This window comes from Diadema setosum, chromosome 16, assembly GCF_964275005.1.
Source record: "Diadema setosum chromosome 16, eeDiaSeto1, whole genome shotgun sequence".
In the NCBI taxonomy this organism is placed as follows: Eukaryota; Metazoa; Echinodermata; class Echinoidea; order Diadematoida; family Diadematidae; genus Diadema; species Diadema setosum.
Genome location: NC_092700.1, coordinates 34,352,898 through 34,373,561, shown reverse-complemented (window position 1 = coordinate 34,373,561; position 20,664 = coordinate 34,352,898). Strand labels below are relative to the sequence as shown.

Genomic DNA, 20,664 nt, shown 5'->3' with positions numbered 1-20,664 from the left:
AATCCCCCCCCCCCCAAAAAAAAAAAAAAAAAAAAAAAATTCTACGGCTAACTTTTTGTCGGTTTTGTGGTGCAGGGTCATATAATGAATTAAAGTCAAGGGTAGGTGATATGTAGCTATTCAAAATAGTGGGTATTTCACATTTTTATCTGTTGAGGTTGCTGTATTTCATGCATGAATCAAAATCAGGGGTACTAAGCACACAGTCATGTACTATCTACATGTATAAATCTACCAAAAGTTAGACTAAGTGTGAGTCTTTCACATCAGTTGAAGGCATAATTTACCTTTTGCAGATGAAACAAAAACCCAGCATTAGTGCTTTAAGATAGTTCTAAAATGTGACTTGGGGATAGAAACAACCACAGTAAAAATTTGAGTCAGTAAAATCGACGTTAAGTATTGTTAAATATACAAAATGTGAACAATAGTTATAATAAAAATGTTTCCAGACTAAACCGTATACAGTTACGGTTTATTGAGAAAAATACTTATATCTCCTCATATTTTAGGCTTTATTGTGAAAATTTTATATGGTAGGACGTTTTGTGGTACAACAGGCCTACTCATATGCATCAAATGTGATATCTTGCACATTTTTAAAATCACTGCTCCCACAGGTAAACTGGACCTTTGAGTGTCAGAAGGTACTTCACATATGAATGGTTGTATGCAGGGGTAGTTCACATTGAGAGGGTATTTCACACCTGTTCAGGCTAGGAAATATTCTATCCTTTTAATAGCATGTCCTTACACCATTTTCCTCTATTTTCTATCTTTTCATGTATTGACCTTGTGTGTGACTGTGGAGCAAGATTACTGTGAATTCATGTAATGTCTTTCATTAGAATATCCTCATTTTTGTTTTCTAAACAAGCTTGTTAGGAACTTCTCAAATTTTGAAGTTTGATTTGTTTTTCCAGAGTCAAAACAAAACAAAACAGAACCATGTACATGTATATATTTTAAGGTTTGTGTTGTTTTTGTTGTTTGAAAAAAAAAAGCTGTATTACAAGATTTCAAATTCATACCACTTTTGCTATCTCGGTCATTTTAAAACCAATTTTCATCAAATGAACTTTGAATTCCTCTTTCATAACAGGCTACACATTATCTCAGATAGTCATCATTAAAAATGTTGGAAACCTGAAGCCCCATCTAACCGAAACTGTACCTTCCCTTTAAGTTTTCATACGTGCTCTCGTGCAAGTTTGTGCTCTCAAAATATTTTCTAGTTATTGATTTGATATGAGGAAAGGTTTGGGATATTGTAACAATTGATATATTTGGGTGTTTTTCTCTGCGTAAGTTTTCAAACAGGAAATATTTTCTTCCCGTGTAAGTTCAGAGTAATTGTGATACGCCAGCTCTGTGACCTTGGTAGTGATTTCCGTCTACTGTACGGAGGAAACTATTTTGTTTGTTTGTTTTTCGACATACATTGTGTGCTATGACCGCTTGTACATGAATGAAAGAAATGGAAGGAAAAGAACGTACTTTATATGCCATATATTTAGCAAGTCTAAATTTCTGTGATTCGGGACTTCCCGACGATTTCACGAGTGGTTAAATTCGCGATCATGGAGTACTGTACTGAATGGAGAAATGTATGCGTGCACGTCACATTCACGTCGGGATCAGAGTCTATTTTCGCATGTTTTTAATCTCGCGAATAGCACCTGCCTCATGAAATTTGTGAAAATAAAACCTCGCAAAATATTAGGCATATACAGTACTATACAGACTTCTGCAATGTACCAGAAATACAATGATTTGTATTACAAGATGAGATTGGAAAAAAAGAACACAACAACAACAATATTGATTAAAGGGATGGTAAGTATTGGTGGAGATGAGAATTGGGCTTTTAACTTTTTTGCGAGATACCAAGAAAACACTTATGACATAGTACAGAGCATGCCATTTTAAGAGGAATTCAAAGTTTATTTGATGAAAATCGGGTTTGGAATGACCGAAACATCCAAAAAGCAAAGTAAAACAAAGCGATTGTAATAAAGTGTGGGTCCCACACTTAATTAGAATCGCTCTGTTTTGGATATCTCAGCCATTTCAAAACCAATTTTCATCAAATAAATGTTGAATTCCTCATGGAATTACATGCTCTTTCATATTTCATATTCAGAAGTTTCTCATTATCTTACCAAAAAATGTTAGAAACCTGATATTAGGTCTCAACCAATACTATACGATCCCTTTAAGAGTGCAGTGTTGACCCTCAAAGAAACCAGAATGCAGGATGCGCCCTGCCAGGAGTTGAATGGAGTAATCAAAGAGTGATGCATCCTATTCCCATCGTTATAAAGTCATATTTGAAAGATTCAGTATTTTTTGACACTTGTAGTGTTGATTGTGCAATAATTTGTGTGGATACCATCAAGAGAAACATAAATGTGGGTTATCTCACACATATACAATTGTGTATATCAGAGAGAGAGAGAAAGAGAAAGACGTTATTAAAGGAACGATTCAGGCGCTCCACATTTCTGCTCACAGAACACTATGACTGTCGTTTGATATGTCTTCTTGGTACAGTTCGACCTCGATTATCCGGCCATGTCGGGACCGGCGCTCATCCGGATAAGCGAATTGGCCGAACGTGGGAGACACAATGTTAATGTATATAGCTGCCATCCAAGCTGCCGTCACAGTGCACTGGCAGCTACATGTGTAGGCAGGTTGTGTACCCCGCAACGGTGGTGTAATCTATGCTAGCCTGCGCAAAGTTGTAGTCCCTTACTTTTACGATGATAATGTGGTGAGAATTTATGTTAGTTCTGTCGGGAATATTGTAGGCAGATCATGTGAGTTTTGTAGAAATTTTAATTGAGTTTAAAGTCAATGTTTTTTCTCAATTTTTGGATAAAAAAAAAAAGTCCTTCACTGCGTGAACGCGTCCGGATAATAGAGATTTCCGGATAAAAGTAGGCCGGATAATCGAGGTCGAACTGTAATAACGAAGTAGACAAAATGCTCATACAGATTCGAATATGTGGGACTCTGCTCTAGAAGCGATACGGTGGCCATAGTAAAAACATCACAGGTCTTGTTTTCTTCATACTAACCTATTGAAGACCAGTCCTCAGTATACTCGGGCAGGTGTTCATGGGAAATGCCTGTTCCAGCAAAATCAGCCCGTCCTCAACGGGTTAAATATATGCTATTGCCAAGTTGGGAGCTAAACAGATTTGTATCTACTTTTGTCCAGTTTGAAAAAATGTGGTCTTTGGTGTTGTGGGGGGAAAAAATGATGAAATGATGTTGGATTCCAGGGGATTATAGCAACTAGGAATTAGTAGGAGTGGTCTCTGATTTGATTGGCATGTTTACTGTTTTGATTGGTCTTACGCCAACAAGGGAAGACCATTTGTTCTGTACTGAAACTGTGATGGGTATCGGATGATCAGCATTACAACGGAAAAGAATAGTTACACACTTTTCATAGACTGCGACGCATTTCGTCATATAGATTACTTACGCAACATAAGCAGAGCACAGGAGAATATTTATTAGTGAATTTGAATGTGGTTCAGTACATGGAAACTTGAGAATTTTTTGTTGTAATCGGGGCGGGTTATGCGAGCACTCAGCAGTATACAAGGAAATGATCATTTCTTTCCACGACCCAAACAGACTGTTTGTTGGTACATGGCAGGCAATGTCCTTTCTAGCCTTGGCTGTAGGGTAGCTTTTTCTCTCACCCTCTCAACTGTTTCCTGTGCTAGTTTCCTCTTCTGGTGGTATCATTGTCCAACGTTTTGCACGATCTCCCCTAACCCCCCCCCCCCCCCCCACACACACACGTAGTGGTTTTGGAATCGGGAACACGTTCTCTGGAAGTATCACTACCCACTTGCCGTACGAAGTCGGTATGTTGCAATGACGTCGTGAACAAAAGGCGTACGGCTCTGAGTCACACAGCACTTTGACTGTCGTCCTGGGCAGAACGAACTGCTGGGAGAATTGTTTCTCGCTGACTGAGATTAAAGTGGGTTTCTGATTATTGCTTTTCCTCCTATACCTCCCAACTGTTTTATCCAGAATACAGCTTTCGCGACTACATTGCAGTGAATGTAACTCTGAAAGCGAGTGTAAGAGGGAGCTTCATCACCAATACCTGTTAGAAGCATGTCCCTGCTTTAGAATTTTTCAGCTGCATACTGTTTTCTTCCTTTTACTTGGCTCTGGCACTCTGGGTTGCTGTGATTGCATTGAAGAATCTTTCGTTGGAGAAAATCTGCAGCCGATTGGAAGCATTACATTGCCGAATCACCATCAGACGTGTGACCAGTGTTTGAGATGTCATCAGAGCGGCCATTTAGAATCGCTCGCCATCTCCAGTAACGAGGGGATCGGTCTGCTGTCACGGTTGCGGACTAATCATAACAGCAGTGCCATCTCTCAATAGGGGGGTTCTCCCAAGCGATGACAATACAGCCTGGGCCTAGTGACACTGTACCTGCTGTTGAAAACCTCAGCCAGTCATCCACAAGAGCTAAAAACCCTGTGATCACTAGCCGTGCCATCTGCAGCTCGGCTGAATCACACCAGGATCTCTCCATCTCGCAAGTTCCTTCCACGCGAACTTCCCTGCTCCCCTCAGACCCCCCGTCTTAGGATTTAAGGATCATACTTTTGGATTATTTTCATTTAGTTCCTCATTGCATTGGAATTATGTTGGATTAGTTTTGGAACTTTACTATTTTAGTTGCATCTTTTATGTTGTGGGAATGTGCATAGACCCACTTTCTCCATTTATATTCCATTCATGATTTGGAGTTTTGTTTGGTGGTGGGTGATTCCCTGCGTGCTTCTCATCATGGGCCTCTGTAGTTTCCTCTGCCAAAAAAGAACGCCAAAAGTCCAGGTAACGATGATTGTGTTCATGAAAATCTTGATTCTTGCACTTGGAAATGAAATGGATCATAGGAATATCAAAGGGCCTACGTACTATTTTTTTTTTCTTTGCCTTTAATGTTCCAAGCAGTTGAAAAAAAAAAAGTGATCTGGTTGTTATTGCTGTTGTTCTGCCTTATCCATATTGATTCAGTGATAGCAATTGTTAGGTATGGAAGATTATCGATTGTGATCATTTTAGCATTGATGATTGCATTATTTTCAATAAGGAAATCATAACTTTGACCCACAACTCTTCTCTAAATTTGTCTTTTATGCCCTTCATCTGTATTCTCCCCCCTTTCCTTTCTCATTTCATTTTTCTTCCTGTATAATCTGACACTTCATATGAAAGCAGACTGGATCATTTTTCTTTCCTTTGCTGCTTCGATTTTTTGTTGTCTCTGTATGGAAATGTGCAATGCTCTTTCAATCTGAAGTTTTGATACATGCCATGGTATGATTAGAGTTGATGAATTGGTACAATTAATTGGGTGCTGTTCGTTATTCCGAAGGTTCATTGTTCCGAAGGGTCGTTAATCCAAAACACGCAAATTCCCTATACCTAGAGATTCGTTAATCCGAAAATGAAAAGGGGTTCGTTAATCCGAAAATTTGTGGCGTTATTCCGAAGGTTCGTTATTCCGAAGTAGGGTTAATCCGAAAATGAAATTCGGAACAATGAACCTTTGGAATAACGAATCTTAGGAATAAAGAGCCTTCGGAATAACGAACCTTCGGAATAACGAGCTGTAACCCAATTAATTTACGCCAGGACAGCTGTGTCCTGTTAATACAACTGAGTAGGGGCAGTCAGCCTTTTCCATCATTATTGTATCATATCATGCTAGTCCTAATACTGTATTTTAAAAAGAAACTGAATATCACAAATATGCAACACACAAGAGTCTGATTATTGCACACACAGGTGCAGCATAGCTACGGTTATTTGTCCAAATTCATGAAATTCTTCCGTCGAGATGTTTTCATTGTTGATGTAGGGCAATTTGTCAATTAGTTGCAGTGTATTTGTTTTACCTATTTTTTTTTTTCACAAAATGACTGGCCCACCTAACAAGTTTGATTTTGTTCTCCTCCCCTTGTTTTTTTTTTCTCCAAAATTCATGATTCTGCAGGATCTTCATGGAATTGAAGATGGCATGATCCGTCAGGACGACTTATTCAAGAACCTCGAAACAGAACTGCCAGTAAGTGTTGAATCTCCAAGACGGCAACGGTGACCCGATCATCTCCGTGATCAGGTTTCTTAAAGAGGAAATCCACTCTAAAAATGAATAGACTTCAAAAGAAGAGAAAAATGTTCCCTCCAGGATGATACAAAAATTACAAAAATCAGAAAAGAAATAAGGAAGATATGACATTTTGAAATTTTACATTTTTTGAGAAAACATTTTTAGACCAGTCCTAATGAAAATGCAAATCAACAAGTTGACGCTAATCATGCCCTCACAATTTCATATTCATTTTATATACAGAAATGAAAACAATCTCATATTTTAGCTATGGAAATATAAATCTTTTCTTAAAATCACCCAAAATACAAAGAGAACAAATGTTAACTCTGGTATATCTTGGTATGGGTACATACTTTTACTTGTATTAGCTAAAAATGATAATTTTTCTGAATTTCATGAGCTTACACGAGATATTGTGAGGGTATGACATCATCAACTCGCTCATTTGAATATTCCTAACGACTGGTCAAGAAATTTTTTCCGAAAAGATTTCAAAATGTCGTATCTTCCCTATTTCTTGATATCCAATTTTTCATTTTTGTATCATTCTGTAGGGAATATTTTTTCTATTTCTTTTGAAGTTTATTTATTTGTAGGGTAGATTTCCCCTTTAATAGGGTAGAAACTTTTTATCTTGTGTGGTCAATATCACCCAAGCAAAACAAGTTTGATATCAAGATATATTATTTGCACTGAAACCTTCGCTACTCACCCTGACTCCTGTCCCTTTGCAAGTTCACACTGGCTATAGACTATAAAATATGCAAATGAGCAATAGAGTGAAAGTTTGACTTCAATACATATATTATAGAAGTCAAAGGAAATCAATATAGAACTTTCAAATATTTCCTGAATACAAATGTAAGATAGTAACTGCTGATCTACGTTTAAACATATAATGTAGATAAGCAGTTGCGATCTTACAAAAACATTTGCACAGATGGTTACAACTGATAACAATCTGTCATAGCAAATCTTAGGAATTCATTCCTGCGCTTGTATACATGGCCATGATATCAGTTTACATGTAAATACATGTAGGTGGATTTCCTGTGATTGTAAATTATTATTAAAAAAAAGTGTTTCTTGCTTTAGATACATGTGCAAACCAAAGATGGAGTTTTGATAGTGGCACCTTTGCCTTTGAATATATGAAATTTGCATTTACAATGTATGCGATCTACAAATATGTAGACCAATGTACATAAGTGTACCTACAGTATACATGTTGTACCTAGCGAAAACATGAGAAATTGGCAGTTTTGATTTGCGTCAGATTTCGATGAAAATTGTGCTTGCCTGTTTTATGATCAATTCAATGATTCACTTTCATGTATAAATGCAGTCAACGTGAACGTGGTGGGGAATTTTTGCCGGAAGTCTTACGGCAAGTCCATTTCCTTATATGAATGAGGGGCTAATCTTCATCTTTAATGTGCCCCCCACGCTAATTATCCTGCCGGAGTGATAGGAAGATGAGTCTCAACAGTTTCGGTCTCAGTCGGTGAAATATGGGGCATTATTAATAACAAGTGTGCAGGAAGAGTTTCTATTTTCGGAAAGTTCTCGTAGACAGCACCCGTCATAGCACTTGTGGCGTTTCTTCCTTGCCTTGTCATGAATCAGTCTTACCCATGTCTTTTGTTGTTTTGTTTCTGTGCTTGTGTATACACTTGTATTTGGCAATTAAAAACATGAATAATTATGGGGATTGGCAGGTTTACAGATAAGTCAATTTTCTTGGTTTGCTTTTTTATTCATATGGACATTATTGTCGAGAGGTATTCAAAATACAATGTAGGTCTAAAGATATATCAGGCTAGAGCTGGTTTGTGGTACAAATACTTGTTAGTAAAGGAGCGGATGAGGAAAACTGCCATTTTTGTATTAAAATGTCAGTCTACTAGATGTATCTTGATGTGATGTTGTATATTAAGTAAAAAAACAAAACAAAACAAGTGAATACAAGAAGAGGTGTAGAAACAAGCCTCGTAGTGCATGGGGATGGTGGAGCTATACATTTTGTAAAAACTATGTTTCAAGATCTACTGCTCAAGTGTGCATTTATATTTCCACAAATCTACTGAAATTGGTCATAGGTGCAGTTTCTCTGAGTTCACTAAAACTTGAGTATTAGACACCCCCTGAGAGGAGGGAACGGAAATGGTGTAATAATGAACTGAGATGCTTAAATCATTGATGCCTTTTTCTTCCTTCCAGAACATCACAGTAGCCAAAGATGCCCAGGGAACGACGCCGGTGGACTTTCTCTCGGGCAAGGACGTGGACAAGGTACGGAAAATCGCCCTCATAGAACTCACTGCCATGTTCGACAGGATAGGGCTGAGCTTTGACTCCGTCCGGAAGGCAGCCAAGAGGAGAGTCAAAGGTGAGAGAGTTTTACTTCTTCTTTTTTTTACATTTTAGGGGGTTTTTTAAGGGTTTTTTTAAAGGACAAGTTCACCTTCATTAACATAAGGATTTAGAGAATGCAGCAATATTAGTAGAACACATCAGTGAAAGTTTGAGGAAAATTGGACAATCGATGCAAAAGTTATGAATTGTGAAAATTTTTGTGTTGGAACCGCTGGATGAGGAGACTACTAAGGCTCGTGATGTCATATGAGTACAACAGTATAAAGAAAATGTAAAGAAAATTCAACATATTTTCACTTTTTTCGCATAATAAAAGGGCACTTGACTTGCCTCTTTGTAAAGGCAAGGGGAATAATATTACCCATAACATATGTCAGTAACGAGTCAAGGGAATGTGTACTTTTTTCAAAAGATGAAGTTTTGTGAAATTTTCTTTATATTTTCTTTTTATTGTTGTATGCATGTGACATCATACACTGCAGTAGTCTTCTCATCCAGCGGTGACTGCACAAAAACTTCAAAAATTCATAACTTTTGAACGGATCGTCCGATTTTCCTCAAACTTTCAATGATGTGTTCTACTAATATTGCTACATTCTCTCAATCCTTATGTTAATGAAGGTGAACTTGTCCTTTAAGGGGTGGTTTTTCTTATTACATTAAAGGGAAGATAAACCCCAAGAGCAATGTGGATTGAGTGAAAGCAGCAACATTAGTAGAACACATCAGTGAAAGTTTGAAGAAAATCGGACTATCGATGCAAAAGTTATGAATTTTTAAAGTTTTGGTGTTGGAACCGCTGGATGAGGAGACTATTAGAGGTTATGACGTATGAGTGGACAACAATACCAAGAAAATATAAAGAAAATACTACAAAAATCCATTTTTCATGAAAATTACAAATTCCATCAACTTGATATTGACATATATTAAGGGTAGCAATTATTCCCCCTGCTTTCTGAAAGCGGTTGGTCCATTGCTCTTTCATAATTCTAGAAAAGTGAATTTTTGTTGAATTTCCTTTATATTTTCTTTGTATTGTTGTCCACTCATACGTCATATCCTCTAGTAGTCTCCTCATCCAGCGGTTCCAACACCAAAACTTTAAAAATTCATAACTTTTGCATCGATTGTCCGATTTTCCTCAAACTTTCACTGATGTGTTCTACTAATGTTGCTGCTTTCACTCAATCCACATTGCTCTTGGGGTTTACCTTCCCTTTAAGGTTTTCGTGTGCACATATATGTACCTTTGATGTGATGTTGATCAGGACTTCTTTTAATTGTAGAGGTGATGCAAGTGGAGATTTTGCAGAAACTTTGTATATCAGTGAATATCCTGTGGAACATGATCAGTGGTGAATCAAAAAGGGGGGGGGCGCAACTGGTGCATGCCCCCCCTCCTTTATTTTTCGTTAAAAACAAAAGAAATAAAAAGAAAAAAAATCAAATGAAACCCAGAAGTGGCACCAGAAATATTAGTTGCGCCCCCCTTTACAGAATTCCTGGATCTGCCCCTGATGATGATGATGATGATGATTGGGGGGGGGGGGGGGGACATCTGTAATGATTGTGGTGATGATAATGGTTATGAGGGTGATGATGTCGATTATGAGGGTGATGATGCTGATGAAAGTAAATCGTGATATGTTGATGATAAGAACAGTGAGATGATGATGAAAAATATGGTGATTGCTGTAATGCTTCATTGCAATAATAATGTTAATCATGGTAACTGTGACAAAGAAAAGAAATATGAAGACAGGTGTTGTGATTATTGCTATCATATATCTTGGTGATGATAATAGTTGTGAAAGTCCTTTCCTTACGAGGTGATAAATTTTGAAAGTGTCAGCCCCAGAAAGCTATAACTGGACTAGCTTAAAGATGAAAGAAGCGAAGAGGGTAAATTTATACAATTTTGATGAATATCACACAGAAATCTGAATGGTTCCTCAGTAATATTTTGTCTGTTTGTACCTTTTCACATCAGAAAATGGCGTTTTCGGTGTACCCCTCAGAAATCTTGTTGCCAACGACAAGTTATGGAGCCCAGACACATCATCCCCACTTTTTCTCCAGAAGGTAAGATGTGTGTATGGGAGTCAGTGAAGAGGAGTATGATCTGGTGACGTGGACTGCATATTAGCTGTGTGCTTCCTAGTCGAAGTGGAATTAGATTTTATTATACAAAGAGTATTGATGGCCTTCTTTTTTGCTCTCTCAAATTATTAAACTATGAGAAAGATTGATATATGTGGTACTTCTCTGAGTGTTTTAACTTTTTTTATGAGCAATAACTGCAGCTGCCAATACAGAGAAGATGGACACTGAAGCATGTATAGTCTAGGAGTCTCTATGAAATATTTAGGAGTTACTCTATTAAACTCTTTTGCAAAAACCTGTTGCCATGGCGATGGGAAAAAGAGGTCAGAGGCAACTTTTTGCAGATGTTCCTGGCAAATGCACATGTTGTAAGGGAGTGTCAAGCTCGTTGCCAAGGATACAGAAGCGTTTTGATATCGTCCTGTCATGTTTTTGTCAGACGACGGTAAAGTGCACACGCTCCCCGCAACGAAATTGGACCAAGGCTAACTGATTGATATGGAAACCATGAATCTGCCTTTGCCCGAGAAATAATTTACAGCGTGACGCTTGACCATGAGAGCGGGGTTGTCCGACACTCGCCCTGACTCGTGTCCTGACTCATGTGACGTGAAGAGTGCTGCGGCATGCTCTGTTTACGTTCATCCGCTCGAAGGACTCACAGGTGGTTTTGCACCTGTCATGAGGGTTGTTGTTGCGTATGACAGCCAAATCCTGCCATGTTCTGGCCTTGGTGTGAGCTGGGTATAAAAAAAAAAAAAAAAACTCCGTATTTCTATTTGTCTTTTTGTCTGTTTATTTGTTATTCAACCCATTAAAGGGACTGTACAGTACTGGTTGAGGTGGGGATTCATGTTTTGAACATTCCTAAGTGAGATCATGAGAAACCTCTTAAGTCTAATGAAATATGAAAGAGCATGTAATTTTAAGAAGGATTCAACGTTTATTTGATGAAAATTGGTTTTCAAATGGCTGAGATATCCAAAAAAATGATAACAATAAAAGGCGACAGGCCACACCTTTTATTAGGATCTCTTTGTTTCACATTGTTTTTGGACATCTCGGCCATTTCAAAACCGATTTTCATCAAATAAACTTTTAATACCCCTTAGAATTGCATGCTCTTCAACATCTCAGAGAGTGGTTTCTGAATATCTCGCAAAACATTAAAGCTTAATCCTCACCTCAACCAGAACTGTACACACCCTTTAAGTCCCATGGTAGTTTGTAGCAGCAGTGAGTGCTTGTCCTTTAATATTACATCCAATTGGCAACACTGAATTTTGTTGTGTATCCTATAATACTCTGTTTATTTGTTATTCAAGCCATTATCTCCCATGGAAATTTCCTAGAAGCAGTGATTGTTTGTCCTTGATACATCCAAATTGGCAACTCTAAATTTTGCTGTGTTTCCTTTATTACAGGAAAATTGAATAGAACAGATAAAATTCATTAAACCCACTCAAAATTTCAAAAAAAAAATTGAAGAAAATATAGGACTCTGTCTACTTTTAACCATAGAAAGATACATGAACCTTTGTCTGCTATTTAAACATGTAAGCTGCCACTTTAAAGATCAGTTTTAAACTTAGTCATGTAGAGGATTTTGATAATCCTGCAACCAAAATAAAAGCAACTGTTTGTGACCAAAAATAGCACTCAAATTAAAGGAGAAGTCTTATTCTACATGTACCTTGGGAAATGCTAAAAATGAGTTTAAAAAGATCGAAGCAAGGGTGAAAAAGATGCAACCTAATTGCAGAAATTAAGTTTTTTGGGGGCTTTGATATATTGAGGTATCAGGCCACAGGGAAAATGATTTATCTGCATAGTGATAGAGATCACAAATTGTTTATGCACACAAGCACTTACTGTATTCGTCTTTTAAATGCAGTATTGTTTGGGAAGATAGATGCATAGTGCAGACATCAGGCTAAAAACAAAATCATTGCCAAACATCCTGTTGGAGTTCCTCCTAGAAAAAAAAAAAATAAATAAAACTGATGGAAACATTATGTAACTGTTGGCGCTTTGACAAAAACTAGGCATGGATGCCATTGTTTTATTTTGTTTTTTACTGGAATGTTCTGTCGATATCTCAGCTACTAACTTGGCAAGAAAGCAAGTTTTAGTGCACCCTGATTAGCTGTCCATGTACGCATGCTAAAAATGATTTCTCAGGCGTGAGACCGGCTTGCAAGAATTTCCTGCAGTTTCTGATGGTCTGAAGAAACCTGATTGCAATTGGCAGATGAGTGACAGAGGTTTTTATATCACTTTTCTTCTGGCATACCAGTCTTCAAGCTAAACACCTACCACACTTGCTGTTGAAAGCTCTCGCCCAACACCTTTACACAGTGTTTCGCGCAGAGTAGATACAGGATGCCACTCCGTGCATAGTCTGTATAAAGGTACGGGGAGATATTTTTCGACCAGGTTCACATGAGTCGTGATGTCATAGAAAGTCAAGTTTAGGCCGTTCAAAGCCAGTGCAGTCACGTACAACACTCTCTAGGATCACTAGCTGAGTGTCATGCGAATGAAATGCGGAAGTCCGTCATTCAATGTTGAATGATTATTGACGTTCAGGGAGAGTTTGTGCTTGTTTTTGTTTTTTGTGATGTCATTGTCATTGATTTTTTTCCCCATTTGTTTTGGGTTTTGTTTTTTCTTTTCTTTTCAATGACAGTGTTTGGGAAAGAAAAGTTTTCCCATTGTGTGAATTCGGATAGTTGTTGAGTATTTCTTTTCTTTCTTTTTTTGTAATCCCATGCAAGGTTGAATAGATTTCATCGGAAGGACACATGGAATTGAGCGATTTTGTGTGTGTGTGCGTGTGTGGGAGTCACTTAACCCGATGCAGTTTTGGAAGGTTCACAATGCATACATTTCACCTCTGAGTTTGTTTATTTCTATTCTAAACTGTTATCACAGTACAATAGTTTTATGAGGATAAACAGAAAATAAGAAAATAGACACACTAATCTGTGGTGGTTATTTCTTGTGCTCTCAAGTCCATGAATCCAAACACACAATTTGATTTGCATTCACATGATCATTCAAATTCGCAGGTGGTATAAAATATAAAATCTTAAAAGTAGTGTCAAGCTCTTCACTCTCTGTTTCAGTGATGGCATTTGTGCGGCAAAATTAATGCTGTGTACTGAATTTGAATCATACAACTCAACAGGAAAAGTTTGACATTGTCTGAGATTGTGCTATAACCTCAATGTGAAACAGTGTCTAAATATAGTAGTGAATGTATAGGCCTACATGTAGCACAATTCTTTTATTTCTTGCATGTTGTTCGAAGGATTGTATTTTATTTAAATGGTGTAAGCAACTAAATTTAGCCTTACATGCGAAACTTGACCACAAATTTGTGTTGACACTCACTGTTGCATAAAGCAAACATGAAAAAGAAGCTGTATAACCTGTATACATGCAGTAATGCAACTTTAAGGTCATGCAGAACCTATTACAGGGTAATGGAATTTGCTGTGCTAAGCTTTGGAAAGTACATTGTACCATACCCCCGACGTCGTTGGTAAATTAAATTGGCTAAGTTTTAGGGGGATTTTTAGATGAGGGGCTTTTACAGTCCTGTGACAGAGCCATAACACAAGGATTTGGAAATTCATAATGTGAGAGTTTATTGGGGCAGGTGTGATACGGGTATTTGTGTGAGAAGTCAGGGCCGTGTCAGGTGGCGACCGCCAGAGGGGTCTTGTTGTTACCAGTAGAAACAACAGGAAGTAGCGAGGGTGACCGGCCCGAAAAAACGACTGCGTGCAAGTGAAGAGACTGACATCGCGATGCACTTAACCTTAAGCAAACAAAAGAAAGACAAAAGAAACCAGAGCAGAGTACACACTCCGTGCTAAAATGGGATCATCAGTGCATTCTTTTCGTGCCAATTACAGGTTTTCCATCAGGCATCATGGCTCGTTATTTCCTCCCTTGCATGCAGTTATTCTCACGACATCTTCATCAAAGGGAATATCTAGATCAAGTGATATGGCACAGTGCTTCAGTGTCACGACTCAAGACTTCACATCATACAAGTTCACCAGTCCATTGATGACCGATATTCCAACACTCTTAATTATTCGGCCACACACTTGCCTGTTCCGCATTGAAGATATTTTTTCTTGTCTGGCATGGCTACCAAAAATAAGGATTTTTCAATTCGAGCTGCCCCATTAGTCAAGTAAAAATATTCCCTTTCCTTTTTGTTTTATTTTATTTACTTTTTGAACTTTAAAGACATCATTAACGAATGAAGCAACCATTACGAGAGCTGTCATATAGTTTGTTGTTGTTTTGTTTGTTTTGAAATACTTGCCTGTACACATCATACAGGTTATTCTGTACTTTCAACTGGCTATGCACAATCCATTCCCCTTCAAATAAAATGTTCTCTATGCTGCTGTTTCTTTCTGTTTTCGCCCACCCAACCAGTTAATAGGGTTCCTGGAAATGCATGGCTTACATGAAGAAGGCGTCTTGCGGGTTCCCGGCTCTGCAGCAAGAATAAAGGTAAAAATATTATCCATGTACACTGTACATGTACTTCTTGTTTTGTTAGTTCTGGTAGGCTACAAAATAAAACTTAACCACCCCTATACTCAAGCCGCAGACATCAGAGTTGAGAAAACAACAAAATGACTCCATTTTTTTCAGAGAAATCAGAAATTTGATTCATGGTCCAAAAAAAAAAAAAAAGAACGAGATATTTGGAAATATGTAATTTATTTTCTAACAATAGCCTGCTATCAAAATTTCACCAAGTTACAGAACATTTTAAGATTTGAACAAAGCCGGATTTGGTGAATCTCATCACTTTATATTGGTCAATTGTGTTTCAATATCCATTCACCTTTTCATCAAATGTAGGCCTATCTAGTGACTGGCTTTGTGACCTTTTCTGTGTTCTTTGCTGTTGAAAAAAACAAAAAATGTATCACAGGGAAAGCATACACTGTGCAATCTTTGAAAATGTTGAGTTCTTTTCCTTCGGACATACAGCTGTAAGGTACTGAAAAAATATCAGATTCATAAAGTTGAAGCGAGGCAACTTTAATGGGGCTTTTTATGATGGTGGGTTGAGATTTGAGTCAGGATTCTGCTGTACCTTTCTATGTGAAGAGGAAGAATTGTGATTTAACAGCTCCAACTCTGAGGTGCCTTGTAGACAGGAATGTAGCACGTAAAGGGTTGTATGAGAAAAAAGAAAGTGAAACTTGTCGTCTGCTGATTAATGAGCTAGCATTATGGATGGTAATGAATGAATGAACGAACATTTACGCACTGGGAAGGTGAGATATTAAAACAGGGATTGTGATTTGAACAATTGCGGCGTGTAATCCTCTCAAAGCAGTGCACCCAGTTTCGTGTTATGTTTGTTTGTTTTTTATTAGATTTCTATCCATGTAACACCATCTGCATAAAGCACTTATTTTAAGTACATATTGTAAGAAAGAAATTATGAAACACAGGAGTATGCAGTCATCATTGTTTCTAAGTGTGCTGTGATGAACTTTGGAAAGTTGACTGTGGGCTGTGAACAGATCAGTGTATAAACAGCAATGCGTAAACAGCATTTCTCTGGGGCAAGGGGATGATATTATTGAGTAAAACCAATTGTGGTTGGATTACAATGCATGCCTGTAAATCCTCTGTACTTTTCTGGGTGCGTTTGAGTACACTGTTTACAGTTTACAATGTTCGCAGTGAGTTTCATGATGTCAATTTATTCTGAAAATATGTATACGTGCAGTACAGCCTTACCCTTTCCGCAGAAGCAAACCCAGCAATCAAAATAGACAGTATTTGCCAAGGGAGGCAGCAATTATAGTTTTTTGCTGATTATGTTGTGGTGTGCTTTGCGAAATACAGAAGAGATAAGGGCTTGCATTGTGTTTGATAGGATTGCACCAGATATGTGGAGTTCCTGTTTTTGTGATCGGTTGGTGGGGGTGGGGGGAGAGAAGTTTGGGGTTGGAGAACAAGAGGAAGGCGAGAGTTCCGTACACAGTGTGCAAATCACTCTCTCAGGAAGCCACCGAAGCAATGATGGGCACGTAACGGGGAGAGAATAACAGCTTTAATGGAGCGAGCAACCCAACGGGATGACGATCACTTTCTAGTCCACCTGAAGTGTCTACTTTTCCCCCCATATTTAGGCATTTTCTTCTTCTCTGCAAGTGTTTCATGCTGTCTCTTTGTTAGTTTTTCCTTTTCTTTTTCCTTTAAGAAAAAAAAAACAAAAACATGAAAGAGTTGGCACCGGTGCTGTATTTGAAGAGCTGCTGTCTTTCTGATGGCCTGAAATCTTCTAAGATCTTCTTCCTGGAACTGTTGTCAAGAAATGAAGCCTGAAGAAAAATCTGTCAGTGTGGAAGCCCACAATTGTTAAAAAAATTACTTGTCTAGTTACAACAGTGATTATTAGCTACCGCCATTACAGGGATTGGTTTTGTGGTCTTTTTTTAATGTTTGTATTGTTTTGGAAGGAACATTTTCTGTGATGCCATGAACAAAGCTATCGTCTGGGTGAGATGAAATTTAAAAAATGAAGATAGAGCTAGAAAAAGATGGCTGTGGTAAGAATGTTACCAAGATGAAGAATCCTACATACATACATGTACATACATACATACATACATACATACATACACACATACACACATACAGTAATACAGTTATATAGTAATACAGTAATACATACATACAGACAGACAGACAGGCAGGCAGGCAGGCAGGCAGACAGACAGACAGACAGACAGACACATAGACACAGATACACAGACACAGAGAAAGGATATCCACGTGATGTTGATGACATCAAGAGCTATTGAGATGTCTTTGAGATACTCTGAGTCATTCTGGCGGAAACCCGAAATAAACAGAGCCGTTTGTCGCAGGGGAGTGTCCTCGTAATGCCCGTGTTTGTTATCGGTGCCATAATATTTATCGGGAGGAAATATGAGCAAATGTCCAGATTGGGGATGGCCAAAGAAAAAAAGAAACAAAACAAGCAAAGCAAGAGATTGTAGGCAGACGGCTACAGTGCAGACAATCCTCCCCAGCCGTGTTTTTGTCTCCCACCATATCTTGCGGTCCGCCGTCCTGGCTCTGTGTAGAGATGTCAAGGAAACCGTGATGTCCGATAGACATCGGTGTTTCCCTGTCACCGGACGGTCATCTATCCCTTTGTTTGTTTCCTCCATCTACATGTTTCAGAGATTACTGAAGTGAACATTTGATGGGAAGACCCTGCAAGATCAGCAAAATAATGTCATTTGTCATGTCAAATGCCCTAAATGTTTATTAAATACACACAAAAAAAGGGACACAAACCAGACAATCTGATCGACACAGATTTTGTCAAAGCCTCAGTGGAATGGATTTGCTTACTAAATGTATGCAAATGTATTAGATTTTCCCCCTAGAATTTTCTAATAACTCTTTAGTGACCATCTTTATGGTAATTAACTGTTTATCTGCTTTAATCCTGCTTTATTAGTAGTTATGTCAGGCATGCCTGAGACATGATGTTATTGTTGTTGACAGAAACAATCTGAAACAACCTGTTACAGAAATTTTGCATGAAACTGGAGGGTACTAATAAACTGGTCTGCCATAAAGGTTTGAGAAATTGTGAAATTCCTCACCAACTAATTGCCTTGATTTCGCCCTTTCCCTCCAGCAACTCAGCGAGCAGATTGAGCGGGACTTCTACGACGGCAAGTTCCGGTTCGACGACCTTCGGGTGAACGACGCTGTGGGGCTCTTGAAGCAGTTCCTGCGAGACATGCCCACGCCAATCCTCACCTGGGAATACGTCAATGCCTTCGCCATGGTGGAGAGTGAGTTTAAAAGATTGGGGCAATTGCCGCAAGTTACACACCTCGTATGGAGTTGCACCATAGCTGTGGTAGTGTGTGTAGTGAACCCAACATGATACAAAACGTCTGGGACTGTTGGTTAATTTACAGTTGTTTCTGAATGCAACTACCATATGTTATTAGAATACCGTAATTTGATTTGTGATCTGGGTCCCTTTGCATAAAACTTTTTAAGGTTGCTAACATAAGAATGTAAAATCCGTTGCATAAAAACTCTGGTTGGGAGCTTCCAACCGGAATTTTGTGATTTCAACCGGAAAAAAATCCGGTTGGAGTTTTATGCAACGGGCCCCTGGTCTTCATAGAGAGAGATCTGTTAAAGAACAAGAAGCAAAGAAACTGGAATAACACTGTTTCTATGATTAACTTTATTACAGTCACTTCAAGAAAGTTGTTGCTTTTATTTTTGTAGGTGTGCACTAGAAAGTCTTCCTTGAGTCAGGAAAGTTGATGAAAGAAGGTTTTACTCTTAAAATCTTCATCAGTGATAACATCTGTTTATCATTATCAAAATTTACAATCAAACCTTTACGTAGAGGATCAAGAATAGAAGGGGGGAAAACCATCAACAACTGAAGCAACATCTGTTCATAGATGACCTTGACACTTAAACAACATACTGTAGGTCCAAGTCCAGTTGTTCATGCAAGAACACTGAACACTATGCTACGTTGTATGCTTCATGTGATGATCATATCCATTTTTGCATACCATACATATGTGTTTTGTTGACAAATATATCCTGCTAATAAGCTGCCTTACTTAATCCTTCTAATCCTAGCTTTGTTTTAGCTGCCTTTGTTTTTTAAAAGTTACAAGGCGGTATGTCTACAACATGTAGCTTTTGTACATTGTGACCGAGTTTCGTGCAGAATTAAAACAAGTTTGGATATAGTTAAACTTGACATCGTTTGACCAGTTGAGTACCAAAGTTTGATGTCATAGCAATTTGTCGCCCTGGAAACTAGTTCCAAACAACCTCACCTGGCCAGGTCTGTGAACGTTGTTATTGTTTGCTAACCACACTCGCACCTGTTTCCAACCCAATCTGTTACAATAGACTATGACATCATCACTTTAGTACTCTGTTCCATGGCTAAATTTGGGCTCATACGCAAATGATAATTATGAATATTCAGTGTACAGGTCTGACTGACCCAAAGGACACTTCTGTATAGGCCTATAGATATCTGGCTTTGGTCTTTTTAACAATCAACACAGGCATGGACTTTGATTTGATTTGATTTGATTTGATTTGATTTGATTTGATTTGATTTGATTTTATTGTTCTACATCTCAAACACAAATAACATGCTACATCAATCGATTGAACGTAAGACTAGACATACATTGTAGCGTCATAATTAAAAAGAATACAAGGGAATCAATTTTGCAAACATGAAACATGGGGGATCTACATGTGTACTAAAAAGCATAGTTTGTAATGTATAGGTCCCTTGATGAAAATGTTGGTCTTGTTAAACAAACAACCTAGTAACAAAAACTATGAAAGGAAGGAAAGGGACATGAAAGAAAAGAGAGCAAAACGATCAAGGGAAACAAATAAAATGTATCAGAACATATACAACGAGATAGCCACCTGTAATATGCTTGCAAGATTCCTCTTCTTGATTCTTGATTCTTGATTCTTGACTCTTGACTCTTGATTCTTAATTCTTGATTCTTGATTCTTGATTCTTGATTCTTGATTCTTGATTCTTGATTCTTGATTCTTGACTCTTGATTCTTAATTCTTGATTCTTGATTCTTGATTCTTGATTCTTGATTCTTGATTCTTGATTACGGTATTCAATCCTTTCCTCTGCAGAGATCCAAGACCAAAAGAAACAACTCCAGTGCCTCAACCTCCTCATCCTGGTACTGCCGGACATCCACCGGGCGACGTTAAAGGTAAGAGTCAGCAGCGACTCTCGCTTGGTGGCCAACCGGGTCCCACCCACTTGACGACTCTTTCAAGTCATGAAGCAGCCGCATTCGCACCAAGTTTTCATTTCTACCACAGATGGTGGGAAAGAGCGAAAATGACACACTCTGGTTATACGGTTGACCTTATTATATTCCATTGTGGGATATTTACAGCA

The 20,664-nt window shown here is 38.2% G+C and overlaps 1 protein-coding gene across 1 annotated transcript in view; it reads left to right on the top strand.

Moving 5' to 3' along the window:
• Positions 1 to 20,664, top strand: part of LOC140240021 (rho GTPase-activating protein 18-like) — a 138,822-nt gene that overhangs the window by 99,667 nt on the left and 18,491 nt on the right. The window contains exons 6-11 of the mRNA XM_072319832.1: positions 6,051 to 6,122; positions 8,391 to 8,559; positions 10,540 to 10,631; positions 15,114 to 15,191; positions 18,364 to 18,523; positions 20,391 to 20,473. Coding sequence (XP_072175933.1) covers positions 6,051 to 6,122; positions 8,391 to 8,559; positions 10,540 to 10,631; positions 15,114 to 15,191; positions 18,364 to 18,523; positions 20,391 to 20,473 — 654 coding nt within the window. The remainder of the gene's footprint in view (positions 1 to 6,050; positions 6,123 to 8,390; positions 8,560 to 10,539; positions 10,632 to 15,113; positions 15,192 to 18,363; positions 18,524 to 20,390; positions 20,474 to 20,664) is intronic.